We start from the raw sequence: 21,279 nt of genomic DNA on the forward strand, positions 1-21,279 counted from the left end.
TCCAACCGTGGAAAAATACCAGCTGAGCATGAATGGGATATGTGCCTATATAAATATCCTATAATAAAAATAATATTGCTTTTTAAGACAGACTACATACACATATACATGGAATAGCTGTTGATATAATAGTTAATTTAAAAATAAATACTGTAAACGCATTCTTATTTTGGCAAGCGGAATTGACAGTTGACTACATATGTCAATTATTCGCCAATCAGGAGCCGGAACTGCCATTGCCACTAATAGCAGTGAAAACAAACAGAGATAGTGTCAGTTGCATTTATTATTGACATGTATGCCAACTAGTACACAGTAACCCGCTTACTCCCGGAAGAGGAAAAACACATCAGTATTATGTTCCGAATTCTGACGATCTGACTAATTAACTTATACTGTATATGAAGCTCTTTGTGATTTCAAACAAGCCGGGTTGTTGTGAATGAGATGATTGAGTGTTAGTGACTATTGGATCATGATGATACGCTTGTATCTAAATGAATAAATAAAATACTGCTGTATATTTCTTTCCGAAGTCTTTTTCGTGGTAATCTGTTTTTATCAAACCATCTGTCATGTGACCAATTTCCATGGCGGCCACAACACACATTGCTGTTTCGCTAACCAAGTGATGGGATTTGGCTCATTATTTAATTATGTTTTGGGAAATCCATTACAGCGACAGTTAAGTATGATCAGTCGTCATTTTAAGATTCCCGTAGATTTCTGTCTTCAAACTTGATGTGTTATGGTAACAACTCAAAGCGTGGCTAGACTGAATGAATGACAGGTTTACTGGGTGTATAGCTAAACGCCAATGCGAAAAAGCGCAAAAATAAAACCTGCGCGAAATATACAACGTTTACAGTATAACATTACTATAGACGTCAATGGAAAAGTATTTGGCTTTGTGTAACCTAAAGGAAAGGAGTGAGTAATGAGTTTAGTTTTACGCCACACTCAGCAATATTCCAGCTATATGGCAGCAGTCTGTAAATTATCGAGTCTGGACCAGACAATCCAGTGATCAAACAGCAGGAGCATCGATCTGTGCAATTGGGAACCGATGACATGTGTCAACCAAGCCAGTGAGCCTGACCACCTGATCCCGTTAGTCGCCTCATAGGACAAGCATGGGTTACTGATGATCAATTCTAACCTGGATCTTCATGGGTGTAACCTAAAGGAAGTACAATTTATTGATGTCAGCTTCTGCATTATAAGGTGAGGTGAGATGAAATTGGGTTTAACGTCGTGCTTGAGAATATTTCGCTCATATGACGACGTGCATGCATGTGTATGTGTATGTGCGGCTGCTTGTACTAGTTTTATAGTGCTAGCCCACTGAGATACCATGCTGCAGTGAAGCATGAATACCCCACTCAGACACATTATACTGACTCCCGAGCCGACCAGTCCTTGTTGTACCCATTAATGCCGAGCGCCAGGCAGGGACCAACAAGTACCATATTTTAACGTCTTTTGGTATGACGCGGTCGGGGATCGAACCCACAACCTTCGTCTCTCCGGGCGGACGCTCTAACCACTACACCACGGAGGCGGTCGCATTAAAAGGACTACAGCAGAGCTACAGATAACTTTTTGGGTCATCAAGTTATGAACTCGCTTGTGTTAATCTCAGTTGGGTATCCTAATTTTCCTTTGAGTAACCAAATAAATTGTACCCACCTCACTCAAACTCAGCTAGGTATTTTGCCATTTTCCATTAATTGTGAAAATATAATAAAGTTTAAATGTTATTTATATTGGATCTGTAATATGAGAAACTATAAGAAAGACTGCAAGTTGTCAAGTTCATGTGTTGAAATAGAATATACCTCAGTTGTTTTATCTATGCACCGGTACGCAAGCTATGATTGGACGCTTTTGTGTGTACGCATGTAAGATCAAATTTATTGAGTATTTACAAAAAGTCAAGCCCACTTGTATGCAATAGACATCATAAGAACTGAGTTTTCAGATAAATATTTGCGTAGTTTACGCAGAAACGCAGCTGTATCTCAGCTACAGCCTTTTGTAGTTATTCTTAATCATTCATCAGCTTGACTCTGCCAACTTGTATCATTATACAAATGAATTCCTTGTTGAGGCAGCTCTACAGGATGCCATGTTAAAGTCACACTGATAACGACCCATGGTCATCACGTACAAAGGGCCAGTGTCAGGCAATAAAGGCTGTAATGAAGACACACCTCATTGACTCCTCAGAATCAAATCAACAAAGGACTCAGTTTGCACAGATGGAGCTGCAAACAATATATGATCTTGCCACTGTTCATCCACAAGTGTAAGTACACCTTCACTGAATCTTTTCATGTGGAGTTGTTAATGAGTAGGTGGGTGGGTGAGTGAGTGAGTGGGTGGGGGCAAACAATATATGATCTTGCCACTGTTCATCCACAAGTGTGAGTAAACCTTCACTGAATCTTTTTCTGTAGAATTGGTAATGAGTGGGTGAGTGAGTGAGTGAGTGAGTGAGTGAGTGAGTGAGTGAGTGAGTGAGTGAGTGAGTGAGTGAGTGAGTGAGTGAGTGAGTGAGTGAGCGAGTGAGCGAGTGGGCGAGTGAGTGAGTCGGTGAGTGAGTGAGTGAGTGAGTGAGTTTAGTTTAATGCCGCTTTTAGCAATATTCAAGCAATATCATGGCAGGGTACACCAGAATTGGGCTTCACACATTGTACCCATTTGGGGAATCGAACCCAGGTCTTCATGGTGACAAGTGAATGCATTAACCACTAGGCTACCCCACCGCCCCCAGCACTCAGACATATGCTGTGAAAATACTGCTGTTTGTTTCCAATTAATCCAGCAAAATTCTGATTTGTTTAGCTAATAATGACACTTAAATGTCAAGACAAAGATGTGAAGAGAAATGCTCAGGCCAGCTGACTCAAGGTTTTGGCACAGACTGTTCAGTTCAATCATATATTGAGTTTCTACAAATGTAACTTGTTGTCATGAAGAAAGACACCTATGTTTGTGTTGAGATTGGATTATTTGTCAATTGCACAACAAAAACAGATATATTTTTAATTAAAACCATAAGTCCTTTTTCATGAAAAAACATGTTCAAACAATGTATTTTTGGTGCAGGTGTGATCAGACTGAAGCATTATATGCTTCCAAGAACTTTCTGTAACAGAATGTCTCTTATTTAATAAAATCCCTGCCACAACCCCTTCAACGTCTACTGACACATACACTGGTGATCATAATATCGACCAATGGTTTGTCTGGTCCAGACTGGGCGGTGGGGCAGCCTAGTGGTTAAAGCGTTGGCTCGTCACGCCATAAACCCGGGTTCAAATCCCCACATGGGTACATTGTGTGAAGCCCATTTCTGGTGTTCCCCCGCCGTGATGTAGCTGGAATATTGCTAAAAGCGGCATAAAACAGCAATTCAGTCAGTCAGTCAGTCTGGTCCAGACTTAATTATGTAGCCGGAGTATTGGAGAGTACAAGGTAAAACAAATAAGGAATTTGAGTTAAAACACCTGAGGTCTGACACCACTTATAGCAATATTCCAGCAATATCATGGCAGGGAACACCAGAACACATTGTACTCATGAGGGCAATCGAACTGGGTCTTCCTCGTGACACGCGAACACTATAACTACCAGGCTTTCAGACTGCCCCTCCCTGAATAGAAACCCACTAGCTATCACTGACCTGTTTGGCGTAGAGGCTTCTTGGGTTTGGGTTTGCCTTGGAAGCCTGACGCTTCTCCTCCATCTTCATTCTGTAAGTAAAAAATAATATCATGGAAGTCACGGTTTCATAGTTTGAAATACATAATTTGTAAAATAGTGTGAGGATTGTGGGTAGGATAATCACACATGTATGTTACACAATGTTCTGCAGTCAGATTGATTTGGTTCATGCAAGCCCGCACGGGTCCAGTTGGTTTGTTTGTTTGTTTGTTTAACGCCGCACCCGGCAATATTCCAGCTATATGGCAGCGATCTGTAAATAATCGAGACTGGACCAGACAATCCAATGATCAACAGCATGAGCATCGACCTATACAACTGGGATACAATGACATGTGTCAACCAAGTCAGTGAGTCTGACCACCCGACCCCTCTTACGACCAGCATGGGGTGCTGAAGACCAGTTCTGCCCTGGATCGTCACAGGTTTTTATAGGTCTAGAACATACCAATAACCCTAAGTGTCTTAATTGACTTTATTAAGCGATTTTATTTGAACTGTGCTTCTCTCGAGCTACTGGTTAAAATATGAACCCGGTAGGATCCGAGGATCATGGTAATGTGACTGTTAACCTTCTTGTACCTGATGAGACATGTTATGATGTATTCTCCCCAAGGAGCTGAGAGTGAGTGAGTGAGTCAGTGAGTGAGTTTAGTTTTAATCATCAAACAAAAGTAAGTCTTTTTTTCTTGACAGATGTCACAATTCAGCAATATTCAAAGTTAAACATCGATGTATCGTGGCCCATTTGACGTATCGTATCGGGATATAAGACAATATAAAACTTTGTATCGATTCACTGTATCGACGGGCCATGGACTTATGCATCGATGCGTATCAATAAATCGTCACACCACTAGTAAATAACCCAATCTGGACCAGACAATCCAGTGAACAATAGCATGAGCATTGATCTAGAAACTGGGATACGATGACATGTGTCAACCAAGTCAGGGAGCCTGACCACCTGATCCCAAGTTCTTTACTTTACATTTAGAGAGATACTCATTACATACAGAAATTATGAGCGGCTCTCCTTATCAATGTTTAAGGGCTCATAATGACATTGCTTGTTATTACTGACAGACACATGAGAGACCTTCCTTATCATTACTGAATAGACACATGAGAGACCCTCTTCATCATTACTTACACATTATGAGAGACTCCTTACCATTACCTTGATTGACACTCCTTATCATTACCAACAGACCACATTATGAGAGAGAGACACACAGCTTACCATTACCTACAGGCACATTATACCTACAGGAGAGAGACTCTTTACCATTACCTTGACAGACACTCCTTATCATTACCAACAGACCCATTACGAGACACACAGCTTACCATTACCTACAGGCACATTATGAGAGAGACTCTTTACCATTACCTTGACAGACACTCCTTATCATTACCAACAGACCCATTACGAGACACACAGCTTACCATTACCTACAGGCACATTATGAGAGAGACTCTTTACCATTACCTTGACAGACACTCCTTATCATTACCAACAGACCCATTACCATACCAACAGACACATTACGAGACACACAGCTTACCATTACCTACAGGCACATTATGAGAGAGACTCTTTACCATTACCTTGACAGACACTCCTTATCATTACCAACAGACCCATTACGAGACACACAGCTTACCATTACCTACAGGCACATTATGAGAGAGACTCTTTACCATTACCTTGACAGACACTCCTTATCATTACCAACAGACCACTTATTACGAGACACACAGCTTACCATTACCTACAGGCACATTATGAGAGAGACTCTTTACCATTACCTTGAGAGACACTTTATCATTTCCTACAGACCCATTACAGACCACACGAGAGACACACAGCTTACCATTACCAGGCACATTACAGGCTTTACATTACCTTGAGAGAGACTCTTTACCATTACCTTGACAGACACACAGCTTATCATTTACCTACAGGCACATTATGAGAGAGACTCTTTACCATTACCTTGACAGACACTTTATCATTACCAGCAGACTCCATTACAAGACAACAGACCACACTGAGAGACTCCTTACCATTACCTACAAACACATTATTTGGGAGACTCCATACCATTACTTGTGGACACATTATGAGGGAGACTCTTTACCATTACTTCCAGACACATTCTGATAGAGAAACTCCTTACCATTACTTTGAGAGACATCTTATCATCACCTACAAACAAATTATGCAAGGCACTCCTTATCATTACTTACTGAAATAATCATGTTTAAATACACCCAAAATTTGGTCACGATTATTTGCAGTCCAGTTCTAGCGAAAGTGAGTGAGTATGGTTTTACAATCGCTTTTAGCAATATTCCAGCAATATCATGGTAGGGACACCAGAAATGGATTCACACATTGTACCCATGTGGGGATTCGGCATGACGAGCGGACGCTTTAACCACCAGGTAACCCCACCGCCCCCAGTCCAGTTCTACAGCAAGACACCACACTGACCACTCCTCAGCGATCAGGATGTATTCCGCACAGGACCTGATTATTTAAACAGCTATCTGTCACCGCTCGGAAATGATTGAAACTGATCAGCTAACCGTTATCCGCAGACCTGTCAGGCCTCTAGGCTTTGCCTACCATCAGTGAAATGGACGCGAAATGAGCGAGTTATGAAAAGCGAATCACTTTCATGACAAGGTCTAATCACGGTTCTTGGGGCATTATCGTCAGAAATTGATGAAGGGGCCTTATGAAATCTACACCCATGTTAATAGCATGTAAATGCTTTAATCTGCTAATTAATTGCTGCAGGTTATGAGGAAGTCATTTCCCCGTGTTGAGTTTTATGTGCTCAGAACAGGCTGTCGTTTTTACAATCAGATGAAGTTACGCATCTGACGTCAACCCTGTTTTTTTCTTCATATTCGTCTCAAGAGGTTCATCGTCCAATTTGTCAAACAGATGATTAGGAAAGTTGTTGGCTTGGTTCACTCGGTATTAGCTTAAGTTTTATATCAGGGAGAAGGGAGATGGAGTGAAGTATTCGACACCTAAGAACTGGAATTAGTACTAATATTGAAAATGACCTGAATTTAGGATCACGGACCGTGGGGAATCCCTGACTGTATTCAAATTGCTTCCGTTGATCCGAGTCTGACGAGTTCAGGAGTATTATACTACAGCCACACCTAATCTTACACTGTGTTGTAGGACGTACATTTATCATTTCACTATGATTCATCTGTGACATAAGCCTAAGACAAAAAAAACCATATGGCATACACCTTTGACATATGGGACCGCTCATAAGTTATGGCTAGGAGATAGGGGGTGGGGTCATAAATTGTGTACATAAAAATATTTTAAAATTATGCTTAAAAATTATGGGAAGGTGGAGGGGGGACCATTGATTTTGTACATGACATGCAGGTGGGTTCACTTAATTTGTACATAAATTTTAGGGGGGGGGGGTCATTCACATTGTACATGCTTCTCCATAAAAATCATAATGTCTCACACACACACACACACACACACACTTACAGAAAGAGAGAGAGAGAGAGAGACACACACACACAGAGGCATAAAATTATGTACGGTCCCTAAGTAATGGGATGGTGGGCTAGCCTAGTGGTTAAGGTGTTCGCTTGTCAAGTCAAACACCCGGGTTCAATTCCCTACATGGGTACAATGTGTGAAACCCATGTCTGGTGTTCCCTGCCATGATATTGCTGGAGTATTGCTAAAAGTGGCGTAAAACCACTACTCACTCACTCACTCATTCTTTGAAAGCGACTGACACTGGTTGTAGTTTAGTTGACCAAATGACCCTAATTGTTTGTCTCTGTGCTATGCTTAAATGCTTGATTGCATGTCGTTGTATTCAAGTGTGAGTTGATTCTTGTGATGTTAATCACTGGACATGCATTCTTGGTGGCATGATGTCTACAGACATATCTACAGGCTGGAATATCGTATTGCAAAAAGCTGAGTAAAAACTAAACTCAATCTTGCACACTCACTCACAGAAGTATGCAAATTCAATATGCAAATGAGTGGAAGTGAGACTTTTTTCTGAGCATGGTTTCATTCGAAAGCTAAATATCAGTCAAACTATACCAGAGATATAGCCAGAATCTTTGTTCTAAAACATTCAATTATTTATCAAAATTGACGATTCAAGTATATCTTCAAACAATCTAAATAACCTTTTCTCAGAAAAGGAATGTGCAGGGTTGGAAACACGTCCGAGTCCAGTGTTTTTTTCTGTCGGGCAAGCAAATTTGTATATCACACTGTACCAGTGTCCATGTTGACTTTCCAATGTTAATTATGTTGTTTATTTAAAAATTCAACAAGAAAACGGACGGTATAGTGGAAAAATTATCAGGGCAAGTGATATTACATGTGCCACTGTACCAGAGTACACAAGGAATTATAAAGTTATTTCCACCCTTGATGTGCCAACAAGGAGTTAGCTGATCATGTTTATTTTGCTTCACACAGCAACTGAACATTTAACTACTCCAAAAATTTGGATGCATTTATGCCTTAGAAGGGAAACAGTATGTGAAAATGATAAATAGAATTTATAATACTGATTACAGTAACTAGGAATCTGTTGATATTTCCTACATAAAAACATGCATGGAAACAGCATCCTTCATGTATCTAAAGTGTATTTCATTGGAAGCAGAAGAATATCTGCATTTATGCAGTGAACTATTTCAAAATTAACATATCGTTTTTAGTTCCGATAAAATAAGGATGCTGTCATGTCTGGTCAATCACAGGATTGTCTGGTCAATCACAGGATTGCCTGGTCAGTCACAGGATTTGATCGATCTACGCAACTGGGATACGATGACATGTGTCAACCAGCTTCAGCCATTCTGACCACATGATCACATTAGTCGCCTCTTACGACAGGCATGGGTTGCTGAAGACCAATTCTAACCCGGATCTTCACGGGTATGCCAAAAGAGGCGACTAACAGGTACTATACTTGTCTGCTTATTGTGTTAAAGGATGCTCATCATGTCAGTCACTGGATTGTCTGGTCCACACTTGGTTATTTACAAACGAAGCTAGAATATTGCTGAGTACAGTGTCCAACAAGTCGGGGCGGTGGGGTAGCCTAGTGGTTAAAGCGTTGGCTCATCACGCTGAAGACCGGGGTTCGATTCCCCACATGGGAACAATGTGTGAAGCCCATTTCTGGTGTCCCCCGCCGTGATATTGCTGGAATATTGCTAAAAATGGCATAAAACTAAACTCAGTCAGTCAAACAAGTCACTTCAGGTAAGTATGCTTCAATTCACTCAGCAGTGATGGGGGTACCTGATAGGATGACGGTAAAGTCTATACCCTCACAGAGCTTCACAGACAGATTTGGTTGTACTCTCCCCAGGGAGCTGAGAGTGAAGTCTAGTGTACACTGATCCATTGACTAAACTGACAGCCAATGGAAACGTGTAAGCCACAGGTAATACTCCCAAAACATATCCAAGGTCTGAATGTAAGTGCCACTGAACTGAACATCTGTGAACTGTGCCAGAGGCCGATCACCATAGAGAGTAATAATCTCCCTCAACAGCTGAGAGAGTTGACAAGCTTATCGCTCTTCAAACCTTGCCTAAAAACTCATCTGGTCATGATCGCCTTTCAGGATTAGTTTTTTCCCACTCTGTTTGTGCGCTTCCAGCGTGCATTTAGTGCGGATTAGTGTGTGATAGAAGTTGACTGTTATTATTATGGTTGACATCTGTCATCTGGTATGTTGGAGACAGCAACTTTAAACAAATACAGAAAAGAAACAAATTTTTTAGGCAGATGTAACAGGGAGGTAAAACTGTTTGGTGTTAGGCGGTGTATGAAATAACTCAAAAACCCAGCCAGACATCAAGGCTGGTAACTTCAAAATATTACCAGCCCAAAATGGGTTTAACCAGAATGGACAATCCACAGAAAATTACTCATATGTATGGAACATGTAATGTAACATTTTTACCAGACTATCAGGCTGACAAGCTGTAAACATTGACCATCCGTCAGAAATCTAGCCGATTTCAGGAGTCAGAGGGGCCTTATTTCATACACTGTGTTGGGTCATGTTGACAAGAGAACTGAATCTGTTAAGGTTTTACCCTTAACCTTTCTGGTCAATCTGAACAGCTCTTTGAGGCAAGAAAAAATAGAAAAATAATTGAAAAAGAATAATAAGGCGTTCCTTGAAGGGTTTTGAAGTATGATATTCAAAACACACACAACTAACAATAATTGAAGTTTTTGGGAGCATCAAATTGACTTTCACATTTTTATCAGCTCAGATTTGATAACACATAATTTCCATATTTCCTATCTGAAAAAAGGTCTCTTTCGGATTTTGAGAAAATTGTTAGCAGAAATGAAATCGAAATAGTGAATACATGAAACAAAAAATCAAAGACATTAATAAATATATGGATACATTGTAGACTGAATATAAATAAAAATCATTCTTAAGATCTGATTTTCATGATATACTGATGACATCCATGATCGAAGGAAAAAATTTCAGCGCCTTGAGCAAGCACTAGTTGCCTGGATATGTGAGCTATATAAGTATTCTATAATAATAATAATAATAATAATAATACTAAAGTCAGCTTTTATCAATAATGGTGTCTCGCTAACAGTGATTATATATGCTGGTGAAAAATGTCTTAGCTAAAGTTGATCATGTTTGAAAGATTTGTTTGTAGTTTAATGTTGCATCGGTCTACGCAACTGGGATACAATATATTTTGAAGAATGAGGACTATTTTTATGGATATACAACTTCTTTATTCTGTATAGGCAAATAGACAAGACCATGTTTCGACATAAGTTCTAATGTCGTTGTCAAGCAAGAATCTATGTACCACTTGCGAGACAACGACATTAGAATCTCTTTCAAAACGTCCCCTATACAGAATAAAGAAATTGTATATCCATAAAAATAGTCCTCATACTTTATCTACCCAACTTCTAGAATGCCAATCAAAGAATACAATATATTTTGACTGGACTAAAAAGTCGAAACAAAAGTGCCCAATGAAACTGTTGTAACAACATCCCATAAACACATCCAGTAAACACCATGCCGATCATTTGCAGGATTCTCATAAAAAATGCACAGTCAACTGGTCTGTAAACCATATGACACGTAAACCTAAGCAATACTGTGACAGTTAAATACAAGTGCTCCAGTCATGACTGATTCTTTGGAAATTTCATGTTTTAAAATGACATAAATTTACAGAAATTATAGAGTAAACAATGGTCCTATATCACGTCATGTTCTGACAGACTGGAGGTGTGGTGGGGTAGCCGAGAGGTTAAAGCATTCACTCATCATGATGAAAACCCGGGTTCGATTCCCAACATGGGTACAATGCGTGAAGCTCATTTCTGGTGTCCCATGACATGATATTGCCATGAATATTGCTAACAGTGGTATAAAACCATACTCACTGACTCAATTTGACAGACTGGGAATAGACGATTGTAATCACTTCCCCCAAGCTGGGTTGAGAGTTCCATAATCTATTTAGCACTGTCAAATCTACAGGTAAAACCGGTCTGGATTGAAAACACTGTCGTTAATTTCCCAATTAATTGACTCAACTGCCCTCATATCCATCACCCTCAGCTGTGAGACCATCGCGTAAAGTCTACTTCACATCAACCCACTGCTGTGATTCATATGGGTTGTACAATCAAATGCCTTATACTTGAACTAAACGTTAATATTTCATAGGTTATGGGATATAAATGCAGCTTCATAATGATATCAGGGTGACCTACAACAGTCGTAGCATCAAGGTGATCGTACCTCCCATACCATAACATAGACCTACGACAGATGTAGCACTAAGGTAATCGTACCTCCCATACCATAACATAGACCTACGACAGATGTAGCACTAAGGTAATCGTACCTCCCATTCCTTAACATAGACCTACAACAGTCGTAGCACTAAGGTAATCGTACCTCCCATTCCTTAACATAGACCTACGACAGATGTAGCACTAAGGTGATTGTACCTCCCATACCATAACATAGACCCTAATACGACAGATGTAGCACTAAGGTAATCGTACCTCCCATTCCTTAACATAGACCTATGACAGATGTAGCACTAAGGTGATTGTACCTCCCATACCTTAACATAGACCTACGACAGATGTAGCACTAAGGTGATTGTATCTCCCATACCTTAACATAGACCTATGACAGATGTAGCACTTAGGTGATCGTACCTCCCATACCTTAACATAGACCTACGACAGATGTAGCACTAATTAACATAGACCTATGACAGATGTAGCACTAAGGTGATCGTGCCTCCCATACCTTAACATAGACCTACGACAGTCGTAGCACTAAGGTGATCGTACCTCCCATACCTTAACACAGACCTACGACAGATGTCGTACTCAGGTGATCGTATCTCCCATACCTTAACATAGACCTACGACAGTCGTAGTAGTAAGGTGATGATCGTACCTCCCATACCTTAACATAGACCTATGACAGTCGTAGCACTAAGGTGATCGTACCTCCCATACATTAACACAGACCTACGACAGATGTAGTACTCAGGCAATCGTATCTCCCATACCTTAACATAGACCTACAACAGTCGTAGTACTAAGGTGATCGTACCTCCCATACCTTAACATAGACCTACGACAGATGTAGTACTAAGGTGATCGTACCTCCCATACCTTAACATAGACCTACGACAGATGTAGAACTCAGGTGATCGTATCTCCCATACCTTAACATAGACCTACGACAGTCGTAGCACTAAGGTGATCGTACCTCCCATACCTTAACACAGACCTACGACAGATGTAGCACTAGGGTGATCATACCTCCCATACCATAACACAGACCTACGACATATGTAGCACTAAGGTGATCGTATCTCCCATACCTTAACACAGACCCATGACAGTCGTAGCACTAAGGTTATCGTATCTCCCATACCTTAACACAGACCTATGACAGATGTAGCACTAAGGTGATCGTTACCTCCCATACCTTAACATAGACTTACACAAGCCATTGCACTAAGGTTATCGAACGTCACATACCTTAATTTAGACACGTAAGTCTTAACACTAAGGTGATCATGACTCCCAACCATAACATAAGCATCCTGGGCTTCAGTTCCAGATGTCTGACAGGCACATTTAGTAGAACATGTAATTTTCAAATTCTTTGTTTTGATGTTTATAACAAAATGTTTGCTTGTTTGTTCGTTGTTTTATGCCGCACTCAGCAATATTCCAGCTATATGGCGGCAGTCTGTAAATAATTAAGTCTGGACCAGACAATCCAGTGATCAACACCATAAGCATCGTAATTGGGAACCGATGACATATGTCAACCAAGTCAGCAAGCCTGACCACCTGATCCTCTTATTCGCCTCTTACGCCAAGCATGGGCTGCTGAAGACCTGGCAGATCTTCGCGGGATGAAACATTCATGATGAAATATGCATCAGCGAACAATGTACATTCACACAGGATTACCCACTTATCGAAAATTGTCACATACACTTGGTCAGCATCAAGCATCTTACACGAGTCACAGGATCAGAGTATGGCAGTTATTGTATATGTATGTATTTCTGTCAATTAATGTTTTCTTAAAGCCTTTAATAGCTGCAAGCTCGGTGAGTTTGTGTCATCATTTAACTTTTTACAGATGAATATAGAATGAAATTTATATTAAACTTCATATGATATATCATATCAGTCCAGATATATTGATTATTTTGTGTAACCAGGAACATGAAGATTAAATTATCACTGCAATCTCATTATACCTTTCCCTTTGATGCTGGGAGCCAGGCAATAAGTTGCTATACACGTCATCAAACTTGGTCGCTGTCCGGTAAGTGGGACACAAGAGTTCATATTTGACTGTGTAGGTGATTGAAATAATAATAACAATAATAATAATAATTCGTTTCTATTCGTTTCTATACCGCCTAGTATCCATCTGACTGACGCTGTAATCAGAATCTGATTTCTATTACCCCGGATAACCCAAGCTGCATGTTAGGCGCTAGAAGGATATAGTCACATGAATTTATCCAACCGGGTACCCATTTTCTGCTGGGTGAAATATCATCTGGTAAAGGCGAGATTTTTTGGATGTCAGCTTCTTTACTGTGACGGACACAACGTTTCGGATAATATTCTTACTCCTTCATCAGGTAAATGAAAGAATTAGGAAACAGACAGCTATATATGTGAGTGAGTAAGTGAGTTTAGGTTTACACTGCACTCAGCAATATTCCTGCTATATGGCGGCGGTCTGTAAATAATCGAGTCTGGACCAGACAATCCAGTGATCAACAGCATGAGCATCAATCTGCTTAATTGGGAACCGATGACATGTGTCAACCAAGTCAGCAAGCCTGACCACCCGATCCCGTTAGTCGCCTTTTACGACAAGCATAGTTGCCTTTTGTGGCAAGCATGGGTTGCTGAAGACCTATTCTAACCCGGATCTTCACGGGTCGCTATATATGTACATGTGAAACAAGAACAGTTATGAGATAGCAAGGGAAGTCAGTAGTTAATTGGCACTAACAGTGGAAGCCAGGGTTTGTAAATCCAGGCATGAATATACCATGGTTCTCCAAAACATTGTGTCCATCACAATAAGAAGTTGATGTCCATAAAATTCTTGCCTCTATGAATATCATTTCTAAATACCATTCAAAGACTTTATCATCTGGTAAGCAAGGTTTCGGATATATAGGGTCCAAATAAGCAGGGACCAATGTGCATGGAAAATGAGTGCCTGAAGCACATAAACATGCTGAATGCCAAGCATCGTACACAGTTTACGCAAGAGGATTCAGAAATTACAATGTTGAATTATCAATGTTTCATTGCACGAAGCGATTTCACACTACGACTATTACAAGCTTAAGTTAAAGTATGGGAGCTGCGATCATCTATATAAGCCCTTAGATCGCTTTATACAATGGAACCCAAGGCTGTCATAATTCTCTCACACTCAGTATATTGAACCATATCCCTTTATGAATGAATCTGTCATTGAAAATCAGTTGAATAGAATATGTATGAATTTGGTTTAAAAATGTTGTAATTGAATTTGTCTGGAGGCCAGACCAATTTTATTTCTTGTTTAACAGATTTTTGTCCTCCGAAAAACTCAAGGCAGGAGGAAATAATATAACAAATAAAATCACCAGTCAAAGTAATATTCCTTTTAAATAATAAAAGTATTTAATTTTGGCTACTTATGAAGTGTATATGGGGCAAAAAACAATCAAAAAATATTTTGGCCAATAAAAACATTAGCATTTTTATTTTTTAGTGGAGTAAACTAATTTTTTTTTTTTTTCTTATCCTTGAAAACATATGACTGGCGGATCCGTAAAACAAGAAATAAAATTGGTCTGGCCTTTATATATTTTTGATGAGTATCGAGCTCTACATAGCCCAATAACAGCCGATGTTATTACAGAGATCACAAAATATGGTCACCTTGTACAGATATCAATTCTGTTCCAAACAACTATGAACAGTGAATATCGACATGATCATTCATTTGAATAATGGTTACAAAAACACATTTCATCACTATTGTGAAATCCATTACTGCAGTCAATATATTTACACACTCACATACCTAATAAGCCCCTGCCATGACAACAAAACAAGTAACCTGGATCACTCACAAATTATGCCCCTGTCCTAGCTATTCAGGTTATTCATGTACAGTGAAACCAGCAAAAACACACTGAATAAACCCATTACATGTCAGCTAATGGTATCTTATGAAACTTAGTTACGAGTGAGTGAGTTTTAGTCTTATGCCGCCTTTAGCAATATTCAATCAACATCACAGCAGGGGACACCAGAAATAGGCTTCACGCATGTGGGGAATCGAACCCGGGTCTTCAGCATGACAAGCGGACACTTTAACCACTAGGCTACCCCACCATCCCTCTCTATTTAGGAAAGGGGAACACATATTGATAGTCTTGCCAAAAAAAACCAACATAAAATAATTGGGAAATTAAATTCTACTTCTGGAATCAACATGTTATAGATATTTCTCTGCATTAGAAAATGGTTGATTATAATTTCTCTACAACTTTGCATAACAGCAGGAAACACTTTTGAGTCCCAATCCACAGAGTGTTCGCAACATTGCGACCTATCGTAACTCTACTTTATCATAAGCTAAAGAACAGCATAGTGCTACAAACGTTTTGTAGAGAGGGTCCCTGGGGCTCCTTTCACGAAGCAACCTTTACTTAGGTTAACCTTAACTCCCATTCTTTAACATTGCACTAAGGTTACCTTAGTGACTTACGATCACCTTAGTGCTCTGTGAAAGGAGGCCCAGGTCTACAAAGTCCTTAGAATGACAACTTGTTGCAAAACTCTTAAAAACGGCAAAATGCAACACATCCTTAGCTTACCCATTAATTGACTAACTTTAATTCATTTGTGGAAATGTCTAGAAGGATTCCTAAGCTGGCAAACCTTTTTTCACTTATTGTGAATACAACATATTTAAAACAACCTTAACTATTGGGCACTTAGGCAATGATTGTAGGCCTGGTGCCAGTTCCATTTCTATCTCTGTACATATCGATCTATAGCCTTGTTTTACCTCCACAAAATTCATGTTTAGAATGAGCAGTGAATTCCCAGCCAACACTTAACCTTCAACATCAGCCAGAGCCATCATAATCGTTTAAACATCCGCTCGGTACTGTTTCAAGCTCCTTAAATAGTGATTAGTGTATGGGATTAAGATTGATTTGAATGTGGGTGGGAAGCCTCCAAGGTATTCAGTAATTCACAACCACCTTAAACTCAATGTTCCATCATTTGGATTCTTGAAGATCTGGATTTTATTATTATCATTATAGGATATTTATATAGCACACATATCCATGCAACTATTACATGCTCAAGGTGCTGGTATTTTTTCCCTCGATCGTTGGATGTCAATCTCAACGGCACAGCATATTATCAATCTCAACTCCCTGGGAATCATACAACTCTGGCAGCCACAAGGTGCACCGAGTTATTGCAGCTTTCCCATCCTTACGATGTACACATTGACAGCTGGGTGGACTGGGACACATAGTCACAGTACTTTGTCGAAGTTCACTGCACGTTGCTGTACCCGCAACTAGGTGTTTGCACGTATTCATGTTGCCAACATCTGGTCATTTACCAATGGATTCATGGGTTGTTTTAAATGCACAGGGTTGTGTACTGTACAATAGGGGTTGTGACAACACTGAAAGAGTCTGCACACAAATTGACTCCAAGGTGTTTACACCCGTTCACAGGTGGTCTCGATCCCAGCACCTCATGCTCACTGGATCACTAGCCTGGCACCTTTACTAAGCCAGCCTGCCCACTATAGCCCCATATCTTAAATGATCTTCAGCAACCCATGCTTGTCGTAGGAGGCGATTTACGGAATCTGGTGGTCAGGCTCACTGACTTGGTTGACACATGTCATTGTATCCCAATTGCATATATTGACACTCATAAGGTTGATCACTTGATTGTCTGGTCCAGACTCAATTGTTTACAGATTGCCGTCAAACAAACAGTATAAATGGGATGAAGTACAAATTCTAGTACTTTTTTGAGTTGAGCCCCATCCAGGATTCGAACCCACACCCTCAAAGTCAGACACCTAATTGCCATTTATCGCCTAACCCGCTCAGCCATCGCGACTTCCACAAACAAACAAATAGTATAAACAGGATAATCAGAACTAACATTTCCCAGTCAGCTGATCACATGATCACAAAGTGCGAGATTGGAGAATAAAGAAGAAGAATTTTAGCTACGAGCATTGTGTTATCTATCAGTCAATATATATAGTCCAAACCCATCCTGCCATATTGCCCACCCAATCAACATTTTACTAACACATCTCTGTCGAGCAGCAACTACTGGAGCCTCCCTGACCCAGATTACCTACAGATCAGTGTCACAGCACAATCAACATCTACTTTCTGTCAAACTCAAATTCATTCAAGTTCGCAGTTAGGGAAAAAGGATTTCTCAACCCAACATCCCAGACAAAGTAGTCTGAAACGGAAATTCAATTTTCCAAAATTTATCTCATAGAACTTGATCGCAATGACACACAAGTCAATTATCATTGGCAAGGAATGAAAGAGTCCAATGTTATTACTCAGCTGTAAAATCAGCTGGCTGCCCTTCGTGCTATTTACGTAACTTGTGACTATACCCGTCCACTTTTCCTTTTATGACCCAATCGGGCATGCATCCTTTAAATAATCAAATAACACTGATTGTTTGAACACAGAATCAAATTTCTTTCTTGGACAAAGATCCTGGAATACACATGCATGTTTTGCATACCAAAACAGACTTGAACTAGGTGTCATATAAGCCTGTAGCTTAATACTATCCCACGGATGACTGATCAAATCTGGGAGTTAAGTGCACTTCAATAAGCATAATGCAAAGCTATAAGGGCAATTAGTTGTGGTGAATACTCATCTCTGTTAAAAAAGAAAATTACAAATACCAACCTAACTGAGATACAAATATATTTTTTTGATTTTTTTCCCAGCATACACTAAAGTCTCTGCACATTCTTCTATTTGAGGTTTGTGGATTTTGTGTAGTAACGCGCCAGGTTTGGTTAAATTTAAGAATGAAGTTAATTTAGTGCAGCTGAATAATTTTTTCATATTTGTTTGGTCATCAGTTCATAGAGTGAGTGAGTATGATTCTACGCCGCTTTAAGCAATTTTCCAGCAACATCACAAATTGTACCCATGTGGAATCGAACCCGGTCTTTCCAGCAACATACCCCCGCTTAAGCGCAGAAATGGGCTTCACACAATGTACCCTTTAACCACAGAAATGGGCTTTAAGCAATTTTCCAGCAAATGTACCCATGGGTGGAATCGAACCCGGGTCTTCGGCGTGACGAGCGAACGCTTTAACCACTAAGCTACCCCGCCGCTTTAAGCAATTTTCCAGCAACATCACGGCTGGGGACACCAGAAATGGGCTTCACACAATGTACCCATGTGGAATCGAACCCGGGTCTTCGGCGTGACGAGTGAACGCTTTAACCACTAAGCTACCCCACCGCCCCCCGTTCATAGAGAAACACACGGCATATGGTTGACATAAAACTAAACATAATAATATAGCATACTTTTACCATGAACTATTCTTCGTATAGATGAGAACTATAATAATTTCCTTAGAATATATTAAAAAGAATACATGGAAGTACAAGAGTTCCTATATCCTTTTCCAAGTTTCCACGCATGCTTGTATTGCACTGTGGGGAAAAATCGGGAAATATATCCTGGAGATGACACAACTTTATGGATGAACAACTTCTTTATTTTAACAATAGCGACGTTTCGGTCATATGCTTGAAAATGGTATAAGAATCTATAACAAAGGTGGGGAAACAAAGCATGAAGAAAGCCGCTATTGTTAAAATAAAGAAGTTGATCATCCATAAAGTTGTGTCATCTCAATACCAGCAATCTAATATGCCACTCAAACAAATCAATAAATAATGGGACACATACACTTTCATTTGTTCACTCATTCATTTCCATCAGTATATTACAGTTACAGCATGGAAACGTTAACAAATTTCTAAGATGCTGAACAGATGTAAAACATTGTCTGCCTTACAGTCCCTGAACCACATTATTTTCCCTCCTGCCCAGCCCTCCCTATAATGCTAAAGCTGTCAATGAAGCAAGTCTAGATTTCTAGGTTCAGGATCTCCCAACTCACTGGGGCTCCTTTTCAATTTAAATGGGATTATTTGTTACTATCAAAATTATATATTCAGAGACTAAGCGTTAGTGTAAAGAAAACCTTGTGTGTAGTTGGGTACAGTGTGTTTAGATGATATTAGAGCTGGGTCTCCGTTTTAAGCAGTGCCTAATATTGAAAATCCCTTCACAGGTATAGTTTCTTCCACCTCAGTGACCCGTGAAGGTCTGGGTTAGAATGTACTTTCAGTAACCCATGCTTGTCGTAACAGGCTACTAACGGGATCAGGTGGTCAGGCTCGCTGACTTGGTTAACACATGTCATCGATTTCCATTTGCGCAGATCAATGCTCATGCTGTTGATCACTGGATTGTCTGGTCCAGACTCGATTATTTACAGACCACCGCCATATAGCTGGAATATTGCTGAGTGCGGCGTAAAACTAATCTCTCTCACTCACTCACTCACTATTTATCTAAACTGACATTCATCATCTTTCAAACCCTGAGCCGCTGTTTTTCACACTTCACCTTTTCACCTCCAACAAAATCAAAATAAGCCAGTACATCATCCCTTTAATGAGAACTAATCATAAAACGCAACTTATTGGGTCTGATGCAAGTGATATAGCTCCTTGCAGGGTTTTCAGGAAACAAACAGGAAGAATTTCTGAAATCCCATTGTCTTTGTAGATATCTAATGCTCGTAAGCTATCTTCTATAAAAGACCTTGGACTGTCTGTAGGCGGCGATGAAACCAAGCTGAGGAAGCGGAAGTGCTGAGTTTTATAACAAACTTAATTAAAACTCATCAAAAATACATCATGATCATCCTGGTTGTAAATTGCTACCTGAATCATCTCTGCCAGAAGGTGACTGTTAGATTGGTGGCCGTAGGCACGCAGTGTTTGAAGTTCAGTAATGTTGTCATCAATCTATATTGTAGGTAGGCTTTGTCTTAATCAGTAATATTTGAGACCAATTAATTATGACCAGATCTGGAATATCAAATTGGAGCGAAAATATCCTCTTCATTCTCCTGAATGAGGAAGAATATACGCCAAAACATTGAGTTCCTTATAATAAATACATCCGTACTTTTTGTGTTAAATGCCATTCAAAGGCTTATCGCGATCTCATTAAAATAAAATCCTCAGATATCAAATTACGGTCACATAAGAAGGACCTTTAGTCTGACCAGCCTCCCATACTAGATCTGGCCCCGATTTCTCGAAACAAACTTAAGTTTTTACTCAAATTTCAAACTGAGTTGGACAATTTGAAACAGATGAATTTTTAACTCAACTGCATTTTTTAAATAAAAAAGCCCAAACCACTTAAGTAATCTATCCACCAAACTCAAATTGTCTGCTATGTTTGAGTTTAATATCGATTTCAGTTCATTCTGGGAAATGCATTTGCTCAAATTTGAGTAAAAACTCTAACTTAAGTCGAAACTCAGACTTAACATTGTAGTCTGGACTGTGGAAGTTGTGGTGGCTGAGCGGGTTAGGCAGCTCAACCCAACAAAAGTACTGGAATCTGTACTTTACTGACTGACTGACTGAGTTCGGTTTTACGCCGCTTTTAGCAATATTCCAGCAACATCACGGCGGGGGACACCAGAAATGGGCTTCACACATGTGGGGATTCGAACCCGGGTCTTCGGCGTGACGAGCCTACGCTTTAACCATCAGGCTACCCCACCGCCCCTGT

The 21,279-nt window shown here is 39.9% G+C and overlaps 1 protein-coding gene across 1 annotated transcript in view; it reads right to left on the reverse strand.

Moving 5' to 3' along the window:
- LOC124268660 (selenoprotein S-like) overlaps positions 1-21,279 on the reverse strand; it is an 84,441-nt gene that overhangs the window by 12,858 nt on the left and 50,304 nt on the right. Inside the window, exon 5 of the mRNA XM_046703637.1 lies at positions 3,689-3,758. Within this exon, the coding sequence (XP_046559593.1) occupies positions 3,689-3,758 (70 nt within the window). The remainder of the gene's footprint in view (positions 1-3,688; positions 3,759-21,279) is intronic.

The sequence above is a fragment of the Haliotis rubra genome, unplaced genomic scaffold (assembly GCF_003918875.1).
Source record: "Haliotis rubra isolate DU_JTF1 unplaced genomic scaffold, ASM391887v1 Scf1398, whole genome shotgun sequence".
Taxonomy (NCBI): Eukaryota; Metazoa; Mollusca; class Gastropoda; order Lepetellida; family Haliotidae; genus Haliotis; species Haliotis rubra.